Source organism: Notolabrus celidotus, chromosome 15 (genome assembly GCF_009762535.1).
Source record: "Notolabrus celidotus isolate fNotCel1 chromosome 15, fNotCel1.pri, whole genome shotgun sequence".
Classification (NCBI taxonomy): domain Eukaryota; kingdom Metazoa; phylum Chordata; class Actinopteri; order Labriformes; family Labridae; genus Notolabrus; species Notolabrus celidotus.
The window spans coordinates 3,334,512-3,351,907 of NC_048286.1; the positions used below are offsets into that span (position 1 = coordinate 3,334,512).

At 40.3% G+C, this 17,396-nt stretch overlaps 1 protein-coding gene across 13 annotated transcripts in view; it reads left to right on the forward strand.

The window, feature by feature from the left end:
- Positions 1–1,308: 1,308 nt before the first annotated feature.
- atp1a2a (ATPase Na+/K+ transporting subunit alpha 2a) overlaps positions 1,309–17,396 on the forward strand; it is a 104,408-nt gene continuing 88,320 nt past the window's right edge. The window contains exons 1-7 of one of the 13 annotated variants that reach the window (XM_034702975.1): positions 1,309–1,504; positions 1,615–1,717; positions 3,398–3,524; positions 3,611–3,654; positions 5,937–6,237; positions 10,872–10,946; positions 16,978–17,037. In XM_034702975.1, coding sequence (XP_034558866.1) covers positions 6,226–6,237; positions 10,872–10,946; positions 16,978–17,037 — 147 coding nt within the window. In that variant the 5' untranslated portion in view covers positions 1,309–1,504; positions 1,615–1,717; positions 3,398–3,524; positions 3,611–3,654; positions 5,937–6,225. Of the gene's footprint in view, positions 1,505–1,614; positions 1,718–1,775; positions 2,632–3,397; positions 3,525–3,610; positions 3,655–5,936; positions 6,238–10,871; positions 10,947–16,977; positions 17,038–17,396 lie in introns of those variants that run through there. The other 12 variants (XM_034702983.1, XM_034702976.1, XM_034702972.1 and 9 more) reach the window with 12 other exon arrangements.

A 17,396-nucleotide genomic window follows, 5' to 3' on the forward strand; every position in this document is an offset into this window, starting at 1 on the left:
GATTTAAGACATTACCCTTATTCTTGTCCTGCAATACGTTTATCTGGGCTTATCAGGTGAAAGTGGCTTATGTCAGGTCTTAAAAAACAATTCTATTTGATATAAGACTAAAAACTGTGCTACATTTTGAGTCTTTTTAGTATAACACTTATGTGTAGTGCTGTTAGCTTAGCAATAAAGGCATGAGGGAAGGGGAAACTGCTAGCTTAATTCACGTAAAAGGTATAGAAAGGGGAAAATAAAACCGTATTGCTCAACCCCTGGAAAAGAAGCTCCTATGATGCATGATAAGAAGGGTTGCCATCTTGGATTTGTGAAAAAAAGAGACACTCAACCAATTGTCTTGGGCGGAGGGCTCGGCCACTATTACCAGTTCAGACCTTCAGACTGACCAAATCATCATACAATTCGGTAAAACTGGGAAGCTCTGCCGCTGCAATCTTGTCTTCTTCTGGTGAACCTTTTTTGGTCATAAAAGTTGCGATGGCTGCCTGTTTTTGTTTGTTTGATACCACTGTTTGATGCTTTTTTGTTTTTGCATGGATTTCCGATGCGTTTTTCCCTTCATGTTTTACAGAGATTTTCGCCAGACACAAAACGCATGGGGCAGAAAAATTGTCTCCCTGGGTCAGCTGTACCCATTCAAACTCTGACAGTGTCACACAGTCAGGATTGTAACTAGTGTATGGTTTATTTCGTGCTGGTGGCTTGCATGTATTTGCTCCATCTCCTTCCTCGTCAGTCGACTCTCCCCCCATTTCAAAAGGAGACCCCAAAAGTTGGTGAAAAGAAGACCTCAGCGCGGAGTACGTCGGTCAATTCAGCTTGCTGTCTCTCTTCGGTCAAGTTTCCCTCCCTGCTTGAGAGGCTTTGAGCGCTAGGGCATACGTGTGACATACGCATAGACGGGAAGAAAACAGAGACAATTTTAAATAGCCTCAGAAGCATGGGGGACCTTTCTAGACTACAGAACGAAGGAAATCAAATGAGGTTTTTGCATTTTCCCCAAAAAAACAAATTGTGTCCCGGGAGAGATTTTCATTTTCCCAGGACAGCTGGTGAACAAAGAGAACAATTCTGGGAAAAACAGGACGGGTGGCAACTCTAATGGAAGGGGTCCCTCTCCTCTGTAAATAAATAGATAAAAGGCTCATTCTAAGTTAACAAATACTATAATTTTTAAATGAGGTGATTATACACTCATTGAAATATACTTATGAATATTATATTCCATTTGTCTGTTCTGCTACACACTGCTAAATTCTACACACTGTACCTTTAAAGTTCAAAATATATCCAAGCAGTGCCCATAAAGATCAGTGATAATATAGCTTGTGTGTTTTACATACAAAACCATAGACATCATTGAAAAAAGGTTTCAGAGAGAGCCACTTTGTGTAACTATTTCACTAAGTTATTTTATGTACTGAGAGCTAACATAAATCCATTATGAGCAACACTTAGTGAAACAGTGGCTAGGAGAAACTTCTTCTTAAACAGACAGGTGAGAAAACAACACATATTTCTAGACGTTTACACACAAACATGAGGACATGTTATTTATTGGGCTTTAAACGTGCTTCAAACTGTGTTTTTGAACATCTGACAACAAAGCTAGGCTACGCGCGGCTAAGCTAAGCTATGCTAATGTCCTCCTGGTTCCAGCTCTGTTCTCCACAAACAGACATGAGCTGTGTTGTCTCCTGCTGAAGTCAAGGTAAGATATTTCAACATACAAGGACCAAAAGACAGGACTACAGGTTTGCTAATGAGTTAGCAACGGCAGAATAAAGAGGCAGTTATGCTTTGCTTGAATTTGAAACAAACCCATCAAATATTCATCCTCAGCATGCTACAACATGTTGTAATGCTAGCATAAGTAGAAATTGTACATAGTGACAATCAGTGTTGTGCTTGAGCGTGTTCATATTTTGGTGAACAGTGAACTGGTTAGCTTAGTTTACTGCAACTCAGGGAAGGATCGCTAGCGTTGTAGCTTGGAGACAGTGAACGACGGTTAACTTTCCCAGCGTTACCGAAAGCTGTGTTTATTTATTAGTCTACTTCCATACAGCTCTGTTGACTCTTGTTAGTTTGCTGTATCCATACCCTGCTCCAAATATTTCATCATTCTAGTTTCATATTTTCAGCCTGTTGGTGCGATTCGTTTATGTTTCCCCTCTCTCTTTATCATACCACTGCTCTGTGGCCTTTAAATGCCCACACTGAGGAATATCCTTTTTGTAATTGCATCGTATCAAGGACAGTCGTCCATATATAATGTTTTATATCACGTGAGGACGAAGTGCTTGAGACATTATAACCGATTGAACAAGTGAAGGGATTTAGTCTTTCAAATACAGGATGAATGGACTGTTATAATTAACACTAAACACATCAAAGTGATTAAAATCTAAGATTACTTTATTTATTCTGACCTTTATTATGAGACAGCTGCTGTATGTGAAATTAAAACACAGGACTTTTAGAAGGATGAGTCTCAGTATGTTTAACAGGTGTCCTGGTGTTTATCACTGTTTAAGCAGTGAAGGAGTTTTTAAAAGTTAATGTCAAGGCTGTGGAGACTTCTACTAAACATTTGTGGCGTATATTTGGAAAGCTCTGCTAATGGTAAGAAGTCAATTTACACCGGTGTGGTCGTATAACAACAATCAGGAGGCATGTTTCAATGTATGTGTGCGCATCTTTACAGATTGCCACATTCAACATGGCGGCGACGTTGACGTACTACTCAGCCAGTCAATGCCACGTCTACCTATAAACTGTATGTCTATGGTTTATGCATCTAATAAGTGGTACCTGTGAAGCCAGCTGTTGTGAACATTTGAAGGAGTTTTATGAACAAATCTGGACAGAAACTAGTATGCTTTTAGAGAGGTGTAACATTTTATATTTATTTGAATATTGTATTGTTTAATTTATTTCTAACTTTTCAATTTATATTTTGTATTACTATTTTAGTGCTTTTATTTATATTAGACTTGTATCTTTTTATTGTCTTAACTAGTCATGTTTTATCTTGAATGTTTATTTACTATTTCCATTTGTTGTTTATTTATACAGTTTTTGGAATTGGTGTGCATTAGTCTCTACTTCTACATCCATTTCTGCTTTATGATTAGTCATGATGTATTATATTTTTTATTATAATTTTATTATTATTATATTTATTATATTATATTTTTATTCTAGGTGATTTTCCTGTTATTGGGGCATTCAATTCATTAATTTAGCCAAGTTTTAAGCTTACAGATTTTAGAGTCATATGTGTGTTTCTAAGTTTTCAAAGCTGCAGATTTGTTCCTGCATTAATTGGGATTTTCTTGGCTTTTACACTTCATATCTGTCTATGAATACAGTAATTCATGTATTTTAGGACATGTCAACAGTTGAGGGTTGAAGACTGAAGCATAGAAGCACAACACTGGTGATACTAGATATTAAAAAAATATCTTATGAAGCCAAACCCAGTAATCCCCTCCACTGATCACCTTACATATGAGGTGATTATATTTCCATATGCATTGGACTTTTTCTACAAATGCTTACTCTGATGCTCTGTTTGTTTCTTTCTGTATTTTCATCACAGTGTCCAGGACAGGTCTAAGCTGGCGGTCTACATCTGAACTGATGGTAAGACATTTTTCAAACCTAACCTTAGAAATAAGTCTTCATGTTTTGATTTTGCAATAGAAAGATAAAAATGTTAATCCATAGCATTTTGAAATTAGTATGTTGTTCAGCTAGTATACCAGAGAGTATTAGGGTCACATTCTAGAATAATATTTTGAGACTAAAGCCATAAATTCACGAGGAGGAGGGTGTTATATTAGGAGGGTAAAGTTGTACATTTCTGAGACAGGCACAGGTCAGAAGAGCAGCCTGCAACCACCTGAGCAAAAATAAGGATTGTGGGTCATCTTATGGAGTTAAACTTTAATATAATTTTCATAAATAACTGAATACGTTGTCTTAAAGCATATCTGCTCCACATTGTTGTAGGAATCAGGATTCTGAATCGACAGTCTGTAATTGTGGAGGGCAGGTTTAAATGCAGCCTGTGTGACTTTAAAAAACAGAAAGGAGGACCCATGTGCAGAATATGATTGTTTAATAAACAAAACAAAAAGCTGAAACAAAGACTTATTGAAATGTCCAAGAACCAAAACTGAAAACAAAAAAACAACACACAGGGGGGCTTAATACACACAGGGTCATCAATTACAGGACACAGGTGAAACTAATAATGGTAATCAAAGTGGAGGAGAACACAAAAGAGCAGGAAGGAAAGCTAAACTGGACTCACAGGGAACACAATTCACAACAAATGTTCTCCTCAGACTCTTTCCAAACAGAGCAGGTCTAGTCTGTACTCTGTGTTTTATTATTAACAAAGACCCAACATCAAGACAAGATAAGATCCTCTCTCATCTACAGACAGGACTCAATCTGATCTCATCTTAATCCACCATGAGCAGAGCACTCTGCAGCATTTAGCAAGTTACAGTGGCAAGGACAAACTTCCTTTAACAGGCAGAAACCTCCAGCAGGACCAGACTCATGTTAGACAGACATAGGATAGTAGTTGTTAGCAGCTGGAGTCTGGAACGTCCACAGCAGCAGAGATCCAGAGGAACTATGAGACAAGGGAGCTCAGGGACTCCAGAAAGGTCTATGGTTAGTAACTTTAATGGAACAGGGAGAGTTAAAGTAAGAGACAGGAAGAGAGAGGAGAGTGAGGGGAAGGCATGATCCCAGTGTATCAGGTCCCCCAGCAGTCTAAGTCTATAGCAGCATAACTAAGAGCTGGTCCAAGCCTGATCCAGCTCTAACTATAAGCTTTATCAAAAAGGAAAGTTTGAAGCCTACTCTTAAAAGTAGAGAGGGTGTCTGCCTCCTGGACCCGGACTGGTAGATGATTCCAAAGGAGAGGGGCCTGATAACTGAAGGTTCTACCTCCCATACTACTAGGTACGACAACTTTAGCTTACATGTAGATTAACCAAAGCCTGTTATTAGGACTACTTTCTCATGAAATCACAACATTAAACTGACATAGTGATGCTAGTTACAGAACAGCATGCTAAGCTAAGCTAACATGGCAAACCTTTGTATCTTTAGCTTCTTTTCAGCTCAGATGCTTTCTTCATTTGAGCGTTAATGTGTTAAAGCTGATGCATTTGGCATTTTCATTACTGTAGGATTGTTGTTGACCTTTTTGTAACTCCTCTTCCTCTTGTGGCTGCAAAAATTTAAAATGAATTTGAGTATTGATAAGTCAGTGAAACAAGAAGCTTTAACAGGAAACCTTTTTTTTTTTATCCAAACACACACACTAAAGTTTTTGTGATACAGAGGACATACAAACAAGCGAGAATACCCTTGGAAAAGCATTTAGTGGGAGTGAAATTGAAAGAAACCTTGAGACTGAGCACTTAACATACATCAAAGTCTACAGCTCATACAGGCCTGGAAGCAGTGTAGTCTGGTGAGAGTCCAAACCGGCAACAAGTGAGAAAACATTTGGTGGTATGTGACACAGGATCGTCTGCTGCATCTGCTGTGTGGGTGCAGTGGTGATGACCTGCCTTATGGTGTAAATATGTCAGGCTTACAGCTTCTTCCAGCTTTTGAATGAGCCGTGTCTTTGGAGAGAGAAGCGCTAGAACAACACTTCTTCTTTTAGGATCCATTATCGAACAATGAAACAGTTAATCACAGGATTAATTTGCAGAACAGACCTCGGTATTGGATGTGTGCTCTGAATCCAAACATCTAAAGGAAATCCTGAGGGCCAATCTAAGCCCCTCATTATCACATTGTTGTTAGAAATAAATACAACATGTTATGTGGAGTGCGAGCTTTCATTTGTGGCGCTGACAGCTGTGATTGATGTCCTGTTGTTTTGCATGGAGCTGTGTGTATGTGTGTGTTTGTTGTGAAAAAAAGGGGGACGTTTTGAGCAGGTGCAGGTACACAAACACCCAGAAACCCCCTCTATGTGTGTTAGAGGAGAGGGGGATGTATGGCTCAGGTTACCCTGCCAGAAGGGAGCAAGAAGAGAAGGAACTGGATGGAGGGGGGTCGTCAGGCCCAAAAACAGCCACCAGCGTCTTCCACACGTGGGGGCGGGAGGTCTCAGCTGTGGCGTGGCCCTGAACGCCGTCCTTCACATTATAACCTGCTGACATCCGGACGTCCAGCATGGGGAAAGGGGTGAGTTCTCCTCCTTTATTTAAAGACTTTCATTTGGGTGTTCCTCTCCTTCAAACCAACCCTTATGTCATGCTGTGACTGAATGACTCTGCTTGTAACAGTCTGTGTGTCGGCTTTAACTTACGTACAGTAAGAGCATAAGGAGTGGACATGCATCATGGAAAAACACCACCTGCAGGGCCTGATTTCTCTTAGCATCACAATGCTGCTTCTTTTTTTCTCTAAAGACAGACACATCTCAGGATGATAGCTTCTCCCCTCAATAAGTTTTGTTCCTGGCTCGCTGTTTACTTGCGTAATTACGTAATTTAGTTTTTATTCTCTCCATCAGGCCCATTCCATTTAGCTTTATGGGAGGACAGGCTGGTAATCTTCCTCACACACAGTGGGAAAGAAATTGCTATGCCAGACACATTTCAGGCCCTCCACCAGCTCTCTGCTCCCTCTTTGGCTTTTTTTGATTACTTTTTTCACTGTGTCACTCGCTCTCATTCTCTCACTCGTATCCCTCACTCGCTGACACGCACACGTGCTGCTAAGAGGAGACTGACAGCAGCAGATGATTTCCATGATGCACCATTCTTCCAACTGTTCGTGACACACACACACACATACTCTCTCTCACTCCTCGCACAAATGAGGGGGAAATATTTTCTCCTCCATATTCAGTGAAAGGTTTGCCAATAGTGCCAGGAGATTGAAATGAACCAGCATACACAAAGTCCATTGTGCTCACACTGGTGTTGTCATACACGGCTATGAATGTAAATGTCTCGGCACAATGTGGGAACGAGCATGTAACTTCCTGCCTCGTACTTTCTGTGCAGGGTTTGGGATGACAGTTTCTTGGTCTGATGAGACAAAAGTACACACATCAGTCACTAAATTGTAAGAACAGACACTTGTGAGAAAGAGTGGTGAAAGCACGGGTACTAAATTAACTCCCTCTCTTCAGTAAAGGTGAAGAAGTACAGGCTCTGACCAAGCAGCAACCTCAGGTCTCAAAATATGAAGCCCATGCAAAAGTGTTGTACACTGCAGTTCCTCGAGAATCCACTGGAGGCTGGCTGAAGAAACACAGGAAACCACATACACACCCATTCAAAGAAGACGATTTATTTCTTATTTTTTAAAAGTTATATTTTTGGGGCTTTTTCGCCTTTATTGACAGGACAGCTGAAGGGAGACAGGAAATGTGGGGAGTAGAGAGGGGGGGGAGACATGCAGCAAATGGTCCACCGGCGGGGAGTCGTACCGGCAACCTCTGCAATGAGGACTGCAGCCTCTATACGTGGGGCGCTTAGACCGCTAGGCCACCAGCGCCCCAGAAGACGATTTTTACAGCAGAAATAAACATGTTTACAGCCTGGTTAAAAAAACAGCTTCAGAAGATAATAAGATTAAGAGTTTTGACTGACAGGTGGGAACCAGGGGTGCATCTCGCTCGGCACGAAGTGAAGCTTTCAGCAGAGTGTCTGCCCCCTGGTGGCTGGCTGCAGTATAGGTCAAAAAATCTGTCTCCCCCAGCAATCAAACTTTAAAAAATAAATACACATCGTACGAATCTTTCTCCATCCGTATGCTGTGGTGATATGTAGTTAGTATTTGACTGTTTTGTGTCCAAGGCCTCTTTTTTCTGAAAAGTTTCTTTTTCTTTAGTTATTAGAGTTTAAAAAACGGGGTTTTACTTCCTGTTTACTTTGATTCACAGCCGCCGTAGAGGGAAACTTCAAAGGACACACAGCGTCTTATGACACTACGCTGTAGGGCGGAGCTCGTTACAGTGGCTTCACAGGCTCTGGCTGCACAATGGCGACGCCCTACAGCGGGATTTTTTGGCTTCAGAACCGTACAACGGGAAGAGGCGGAGCAACGCTGTCCATTTTAATTTGCTAGGAGGCTTATACACCGCCTCTTTACGTCACACTCTTTTGGTTGAGTTCAGCATTACCAATATGGCTTCCACCAACGATTGGCTTCAAAACAGCGTTCAGGAACAGATGGGAGGCGTCATGGATACTACGTCCATTATTTATACAATCTATGGCTCTGACGTGTACTTGTGGTTGGAGGGGGGGTGTCAGGCCCAAAAACAGCCACCAGTGTCTTCCACACGTGGGGGCGGGAGGTCTCGGCTGTGGCCTGGCCCCCGAGCGCCGTCCTTCACATTTGGTGTTTTTAAAAGTGAACTTAAGACTTACCTTTTTAATCTAGCTTTTAATTTGAAGTAGTTTATTTGTAGCCCTGGACTGCATTATTATTTTTATTATTATTTAAATCATTATTATTTGAATCATTGCTTTAACACTGATTTATCTTATATTTATTTATTTATAAAATGTAATTATTTATTTATCTATTTATTTCTTGTGTTCATCTGATCTTGTTAACTCTACCTTATTTTTAACTTTTCTTTCCACTCTTACCTATTTTATTATATTTACTTTGTTGTATTTCTTTTATTTTTTAGCATTTTATTCATAATCATGCCTTTTTAAATTTCACCATTGCTGTTGTTTTCTGTCTCTCTGTTATTCTGTGAAGCACTTTGGGCTGCATGTTTATGAAAGGTGCTATATAAATAAAGTTGAGTTGAGAGTTGAGTTGAGTTATGGTAAAAAGGTAGCCATCTGAAGGACATTATGCTAGCTGTTTTGGTGCTAAGCACACTGAACCACAAAAATCATTGTACCTGTAACTGGTAGATTTCTGCGTTTTGTTAATTAAAGAGAAAAGATGGCGGATCACGTCTTTTAAACACAGAGTAACAGAACCTCAATGCTGGCTGTACTTCCTGCTCCAGCTCCTATCAAGCGTAGAAAAGGGGCGATCATGGCCAAACATGACTCATTATTGAAGATTAACAAAACAGTAAAGAATATCTATTCATACAAATCATAAAACATAACATACACTGCCTGCTCCAGCTCTCAAATATAATAGATACAGCTAAATTGACCTAACGTTAAAGCTCCTGTGAGGACTTTTGAGATGGTGATTAAAGACACTGCCTTAAAAAAATGTGCTACAGCAAAGATTCATTGTGAGTTGTGTGTTACAGATTAAAAACAAAGAAAGATTAGAAAAATGCTTCCACGTAAACAGGAGAAGATTTTATGTCCTACCCCTTTTGTCCACAGGGGGCGCCAGAGTCGACACAAACCAGCTAGCTAGGCAGCTCATTGAAACCATATACTGACATGTTGGGTCAGACAACAACAGAATATAAAACAAATAAGGGGATCAGCTATGATAAGGAATGAGCCAAAATGTACCTTACCTACCTTTCTGATATGGAAATTATACAAAAGGGTAGAGAGGAGAGGGGAAAGTAAACGTATAGAACAGAAGCTACCACAGAAGAAGAATTAAAGGAGTCTGCTGCTAACGTGAGCAGTGGTACATGTTGGAGTTTGGGGTATTTAAGCCAAAGAAAGGTAGATTTAATGGAAAATTACAACAAGACGGAAAAAGATAAAAGCTACGATAGCATCGTACATTACTTTGAAAATGATGAGCATGAACTTTAGTCACAGTTGTCTTCAAACGTCTCTTATGTTCTCCTTCAGAAGGTGGATCATATGGGAAAAATACAATTTCTTGATATTTTAATGTCAGAATCCCAATATGCTCTCTTTTTATGTTGCTATTGAAACTACTTTCACCTGTAAGCAACATTATTAACAAGAAATACTCCTCATCCTGCATTCTGAACACATTTTATGCACCATTTCATAATTTAGAATAATTAATTAAGCCTTGTGTCCTGAAAGAGTCATAAATGGTGATATATTTGACTATTAGAAGACAGTAGGGTGGTTGGCCTTGCAGTTTAACTATGCGCCCCATGTATAGAGGCTGTAGTCCTTGTTGCAGTGGTCACTGATTCAACTCCTGGCCTTGATTATTTGTTGCTCTTTGCTCCCCACATTTCCTGTCTCTCCTCGGCTGTCATACCAAAAAAAAGGCAAAAAAGGACCCCAAAATTACTTAAGAAACCCAGAACCTTCAGGGGGCGCCACATGTTACAGTTTGTCCAAAGTGACCTACATCTAAGAGTGGGTACAACACAAAGAAGGATCCAGACAGCAGGGGGACAACGTGGGTGAGCACCACAAACTGCTTCGAGGGAGCTTAGATGAAGGTTTTTTTGTACCCAAAATCAACACAAACCGAAAGTTCCTCACTGGAGCTGTAAAGCACAGATATTATTAGTATCATGTAAGGAGTGAAACTTGCAGAGCTGTCAGAAAAATTAAGTGAAGATACCTGAAAGTCTTCCTAAAGCTGCTGTGAGGATTTCATATTGTGTGGGTGTTAGCTGCCCATGCTCAAAGAGATATATCTCACCTCTCCTCTCCTGAACATGTGTGTGAAGTGTTGTGAAACAGCGTTAGGCAAACTGCAAACAAAGGCTACACCTGCTGTAAATCTCTTCATCAGAGTCCGACCCAAGGGCAGAGGTGACAGGCGGTAAACCAGGATTGAAAAGTCTCTCTGATAGGCCGGTTTGTTTTTGCAAGCAATAAAGAGGCATCAATCTGTTTTTTATATAACTGCATTAACACTCCTCAAAGTTACTTTAGGTACAGTATTTTTCCACCTTTAATGCTAACCTGTCTCCCTCCCTGCAGAGCGGTGCCGAGAATGGAGGGAAGAGGAAGAAGAAGGACAGGGATTTGGATGAGCTGAAGAAGGAAGTGTCCTTGGTAAGAAAAACAAGCTGTCAGAGCTCCAACCCACACTCACTCTGCTCTGTGATTGATTCCATCGCTGCTGCTCCCAAACCATCCCCAAATAGCGTAACGCTGAAGACACCAGGTTATTTAACAAGGCTATAAATGAAAACAGTGGCCTGTAAACAGAAATGGCAATTCAAACCTGCTTCGAGTAGTCGTCTGTAGATGAGCGGTAAGCCAGCCTGTCCTCTCTATCTCCTCCTCCTCCCTCTGGCTGCTCCTCTTTGTGCTTAGAGAGATACTGAATAATTTGTGGGCCACCAGCAGTATACTGCAGAGTTTTTGTCTTGAGCAGAGCTGTAGCTCTTTGAGGTGCTGTCAAGACGCAGCCAGGCGGTGCCCAAGAAAACTGGGGTAAGTTTGGCTGCACGCGGCATCTCTGATAAAGCCGCGCTTGTCACTTATCAAGTTGGCCTGTGACTGATTAAAGGGGAGAATTCCCTCGACGCTGTCAGCACTACAGGACTAGTTTTGTGATTAAATGTTTGTATTGAAGTCTCACCATCTGCCTCATGTGCTGCTTCAGTAAGTGATATCCTACATTTTTGACCCAGAAACTCTTCAGACAACCACGAGCCTGTTACAAGACTCATGTTGTCAAACGTGGACGCTTGATCTGAGCCAAAACATGTCAGAAGACAGAGGAGCAGATGCAACGCTATTTCCTCCGGCCATTCTCCAACTTATTGATTTGATACGATGATAAAGTCACTCATGAGAGGAGGGTTTGATTCCTGTTAATGATAACTTCTCTTAAAGCTAGGGTTGGCAGTCTCGGAAAACCAGCATGAATTTTAATGTAGCATTTCCTCAGGACTCCGTCTAACCCCTCCCCCCCTCCCCTCGGAGCTCCTCCGAAATGACGCCCCCCCGCTCACATGCACGAGCGCCGCTGACTTGCGACCATATGATGGTGACTGATTCAAAACCGGTCGTCACCAAAACATTCTCATAGTGAAAGTTAAAAACACAAAGAAACATGGCTGCTGTTAGTACTCACAACTGTCATGCTAGCATTATCCAGTTGTACTGGTGACACGATATCAGGAGAAAAGTTTTAATACATGTAATACTGTAACAACTCTACTGTTTGTTAAACAGGTTCAGTGTAGATGTTCTTAATCCCTACAGTGTTGACAGTCAGTGAAGGCATCAGGAGAGGTGTACTGTAGAGAGTGCGAGCTGGAGAGAGGAGAGACAAGAGGAGAAGTTCTTCATTCATTCAAACATTGATTGTTGTTTTGTTGGTTGTCGTGATCACGGCCGACAGTGACCGGTTATTAAAACTCAACGTGTTCACGAATCGGCTCTTCATCCCTACAGCGTCCGGACGGACGCTTCAGTACATCTACATTTCTGTAGGACTTACTGCATATCATTAATTCTTCTGCTTGTCAGAGCCCCGTGGTGATAGCTTTTTAGACTCTGATCCAGACTACAGTCCTGAGCAAAGCACTTCATCAGGTCAGAGGGGACAGGCCCGAGGACGAGCGAGAGGGGCAGTAAATAGAGTCAGGGGAAGCAGAGGCAGGAGACGGGGACTCGGAGTGCACGCCGGGGAAATGTACGCGCAGGAGGCGGGCAGAACGGCAGGACGGAATTTGAATGGTTTAAAATTTTGGCACCCAAAAAACGGTGATTGGCTGGTGTTTTCCCAGGTTTACTCCGGCTGTAGATAGCAGCTTTTTTTCACTCTTTTTTAAGAACACATTATGTATTGATTACCATCAGGACATAAAGATCATTTTAACCAGTATAACAAAAAGTGGATCTAAATCTGATTACCAACCCTAGCTTTAAGAGGATGACCCCCCTTGTATGCTACGTTAAGTATGCTAGCTATATCATTTACATCACTGGATGGGTTACTTATGTAACATGCATCAGTTACTTTACACTTGGTTACAGTACCCAACCCTGAAAGCCTTTAAGTACTTTTGATGGCTAAACTCGACAATTGTGCAGCAGCATTGCCGTGTTGAACACCTGCTTAAGTCATGAAAAGTCCATATTTATTGATGCTAACTTGACTTTAGAGCAGTGGTTCCCAAAGTGGGGGTTGGGGCCTTCTGGGGGGTCGCGAAACACTAATAGTCGGGTCGTTAAATGCCTTCCAAAAACAAAAATTCTTTAAAGTAGCATATTTTATTCATAATTATAACAGGCTAATCTTTGTCAATCTTACTGCCCTCTACTGGTCTGGTGGTGGAGTGCAGTTACTTTTATTCTTTCTCCATACTGGTCTGATTTGAATAATCTTCACTGGACTTCAGGCCTCATGGAAACACAGACAACAATAGGCCACAGGAACAATTTAGTTCCTTTTAGAGAGGTTCCTGAAACTATAGGTTCCTGGTATTTCTGGTGGAAAAGCACCTTAAGCCACATAATTGATGGTATCAGTGGCACTGGAAACACAGCAACATGTGCACATAGATCTAATTTACTGCCGCCTAGCTATCATCGGGTATCAGGAAGCTTGATATGAACCTTCAGGCTTTCTACTCGCTCACATGAAAGAGGTCATGCATCGCGTCATTTTTCCACGCACACAGGAACAATCCCTGGCTCTCTGCTTCAGTCAGACCGACTTAATGAGAAGAGATGATGAATATTTTCAGTGTAAATCTGACATGAAGTCAAGAGGAGGGAGACTGGAGGAGGGAGGGGGCTGATCACATTCATGACCGAGGGAATTAAATTAAATGCATGTAAGCTCCAGTGATGTGATGCACACAGTGTGTCTTACTGTAATTGCACGTTTGTTCTGTTATTAAAAACAGGATGTCAGGGCTCCAAACATTTCAGAATCAGCTGATGATCCGTACAGTATTGCCGGATGAGGACATCGGCTGGTCTTAATTAATGAAAAGACGTCACTTTGCTTCTGATTTCAAGCCGAGTGAAGGCAGATTGAAACTCCAGATCAGGTTTAGAGTCTCGAGTAGTACAGTGAGATAGTCAGGTCAAAGGAGAGCCAGATTCATGACACTGTAAACTCAGAGTTTGGGCTCAACACACCTGGTTAATGCACAATGAGAGAGAAAAGCGGTCATGTAGAGGCACTGCTAGCCCGGTGTGCGTTGCTTGCTTTGGTGGTTATTGCGCCACCTACTATACAGTCCACTTTTCAGGTCAGGTCTGCTGAGTCAGTGATCTCTTTCAAATCACTTCTTCTACTTTTATCAAAGAGCCTTTCCTGATTTTACCTGAATTTTATTTTTTACTTAAGTTTAACTTAAAAAAAAATCAATACAAATAATAGTATTCATGTAGCGTTCTTTTAAATGACTTCACTTCTTTAAAAAACATTTTGTTATTTTATTTCTGATCTCGCCTATGTGTGATTTCATGTCCCGCCTGTTTTGCACAAATCATGAAACATTCAAAGACAAGAAATTAGGAGAGTGCTTGGAGTCCTTTCTATCATCAAAGTCACGGTCAACATGAGATAAGATGAGATAATACTTATTGATCAGACACAGAAGACGGAGCAGTTATACGAGAAGAATAAGAGGAGAAAAAATAGAGTACAAATAATGAAAAGGGACGAAATCAGATAAAAAATTTAAATAAATGGAATTAAATAAAAAATCGAATTAAATTATGCTAAATTAGAAGTGTGATACAATTATTGAAATTAGAAATTAAAATAAATGATAGAAATAAAAAATGAAATAAAATTGAATGAAATGAAATACAATAAAATAAAATTGAATGACAAATCTAAAAAATATCAAGAATAAAATGAAATTGAATGAAATAAATTAAATTAAAAACGAAATAATATGATTGAAATTAAAAACGAAACAAAATAATATTGTATAAAAAATGAAATTAAGAATGAAATAAAATAATATTGTATAAAAAATGAAATTAAGAATGAAACAAAATTTGATATTGAATACAATAGATTCATTTTCAAATTGAAAAAAATAATTAATGAGCACAGAAAACAATATTTGTAAGATTGAATTGTACTTTAAAAAGTTGAAATAAAAAAATAAATACATTCCTAAATAGCTTGAAATAAAAAGTACCAGATAATAAGATAAGATAAGATAAGATATTACTTTATTGGGGTAATTGGCATCTCCATTTGCAGTGTAGTGCAATGATACAGGTGATGAAAATCTCTTATAAACCCTTGACAGCCGGGGGTGCTACAGTTTGTTCATTTAAGAGTTTGATAAATAAAGAAGTTAAGCTCCGATTTAATTTATAGAATTTAGTAATTTTTATTTCCTTTATTTTGCTTCCTATGTAAAAGACTTTGTAGCAAGTGCTTTATAAATAAATATATTATTAAAAATGGAACCCATACTCCAAGTTTCACGCTAAAGTCAGAAGAAACTGTCAAGGATAAACACCAAACCTTCAATGTGATTTTGATCTTAGTGTTTACAAGAAAACATGTTTATTGATAAAACAACGTGGACGCTTGCATACAATAACGCTGAATATTATCAACAACAATCCACTAAAGTAGCTTATAAGACAAGAAAAGAAGGGAGTCCTTTAAACAAGTCACACCACATCTGATGGTTATTCATCTCAAGCTTTTCTGCACCAGTTTTCACTGCAGTATTGAATCTACTCCATCTATAAATTACATTTCTAATTGTGGAGGCTAACTCATCAGGGCAGCCAGTGAGTAAAACATGATGTATTTACCAGCCAAGAGTAAATGCACAAATATGCCACCAATAAACATTTAGAGCTCCTCTGTCTGTGTGCAGCAAAGCTTCGTCTTTCCTCGGGTCACACTCTGACTTCTGGAGACACTTTGCTCATCACTCCTCGGAGACGAAGGCCAAGCAGTCATCACTCTTTGACCTCTTTTATCCATCACAAAGAATGAATCATATATAAAGCCTGTGGATTCATGTCAGACCCACAGCTATACCCTCACGCTCTGTTTTACAGTCACCCCCACTCAGTTGATAAAGCCTCTTTACAGCTGCAGCCGCACTGCTTCAATTCACTCGGTGGAGCGTTAAATGCAGAACTGTAAAAACTGTAATTCCATTCATGATGTTTCAAAGACAAATCCCCTTTGGGATGTAATACTAGCCAATTAACATTTCTGATCTGTTTCTGTTACTGTTCCACTGAGACGTAAATACAAAACAAGTCCATATTTAATGATGCTTATTTGACTTTAGAGCAGTGGTTCCCAAAGTGGGGGTCGGGCCCTCTGGAGGGTTCGTGAAACACTGATACAGGGGTCGAGACATGACTTCTAAAAACAAAAACTCTTGAAAATAGCATATTTTATCCATAATTATAAAAATCTGTTAATAAAAAGTTGTATCTTTTTTTTTGCCACAAGACTTCTAATTTGACTAAAGGTGCGTTTTAACAGCAGGAACTGGGGTCTAAATTTAGTTCCTGGGTAGTGAATCTCCCCCTGAAAGTCCCTGCTTAGGGGTACTTCAAAGTTCCTGGACATTTGGGGGCCGGGCCTGCAATGCTAAATGTTTCGTATTGGGTTTTTATTTCACCCTTCGTCCACAACAACCTCACACACACCTGTGATTCACTTAGTTTGATAACTCCTGAACATCCGTCTTCTCTGAGCCTGATAGTGTGAAGGTGTCGCTATCAACTCCCGGTGTTACAGTCTGAAGAGTGACCCTGTAAACTGGAGACCTTCAGCTGAGCGTGTCAGTGTTTGTGGAGTTTACAACAGCTGTTGAAACACAGAAGGAGTCCTCGGGAATGCATCCTAGTTGAGTTTGTATTAAAGTGTCAAAATATCCTCATCAGTTATTTAATGAGCATCTAAAGCAGTTGTGAGGGATGCATCCGGCAGACAACAGGGGCACTCTTTAAACTGAAACATCGGTCGATCAAGCAGGCGTTGCATTCCCGTTCATGATGTTTCAAAGACAAATCCCCTTTGAGATGTAATACCATCCAATTAATAACTCTGATCTGTTTCTGTTTCTGTTCCACTGAGGCACAAATATAAAACAAGAACCTTTCTTTATCTCTGCAGGACGACCACAGAATCTCTCTGGATGATCTGGGAAAACGCTACGGATTGGACCTTACACGGGTAACAACAAGCAACCAAGTCTGCACACAAACACACAACAACAAAGAGCCGCAGTAATATCTTAAATTAAGATGTAATCTCTGTCCGCCTGCGCCAGAAAGCAACATCCCAACGGAGAGCAGGCATTACTGTGACGGAGTTTGATCCACTGCAGCGTCCCCGGCTCACCTTGAGCCGCATTCATCTTTAATCCCTCACTCATACAAACATATAGACTTTGATGCAACAACTTGTACAATCCTATAAACAGGCAGATACAGAAGGCTTTAAGCTGTAAGCATCTCTGCTGCTGACCGGGAGTTTGACTTTGCAGACTGATTTTGTACGATTGGAGGTTTAAAGAATAAAAGCTTGGCTGT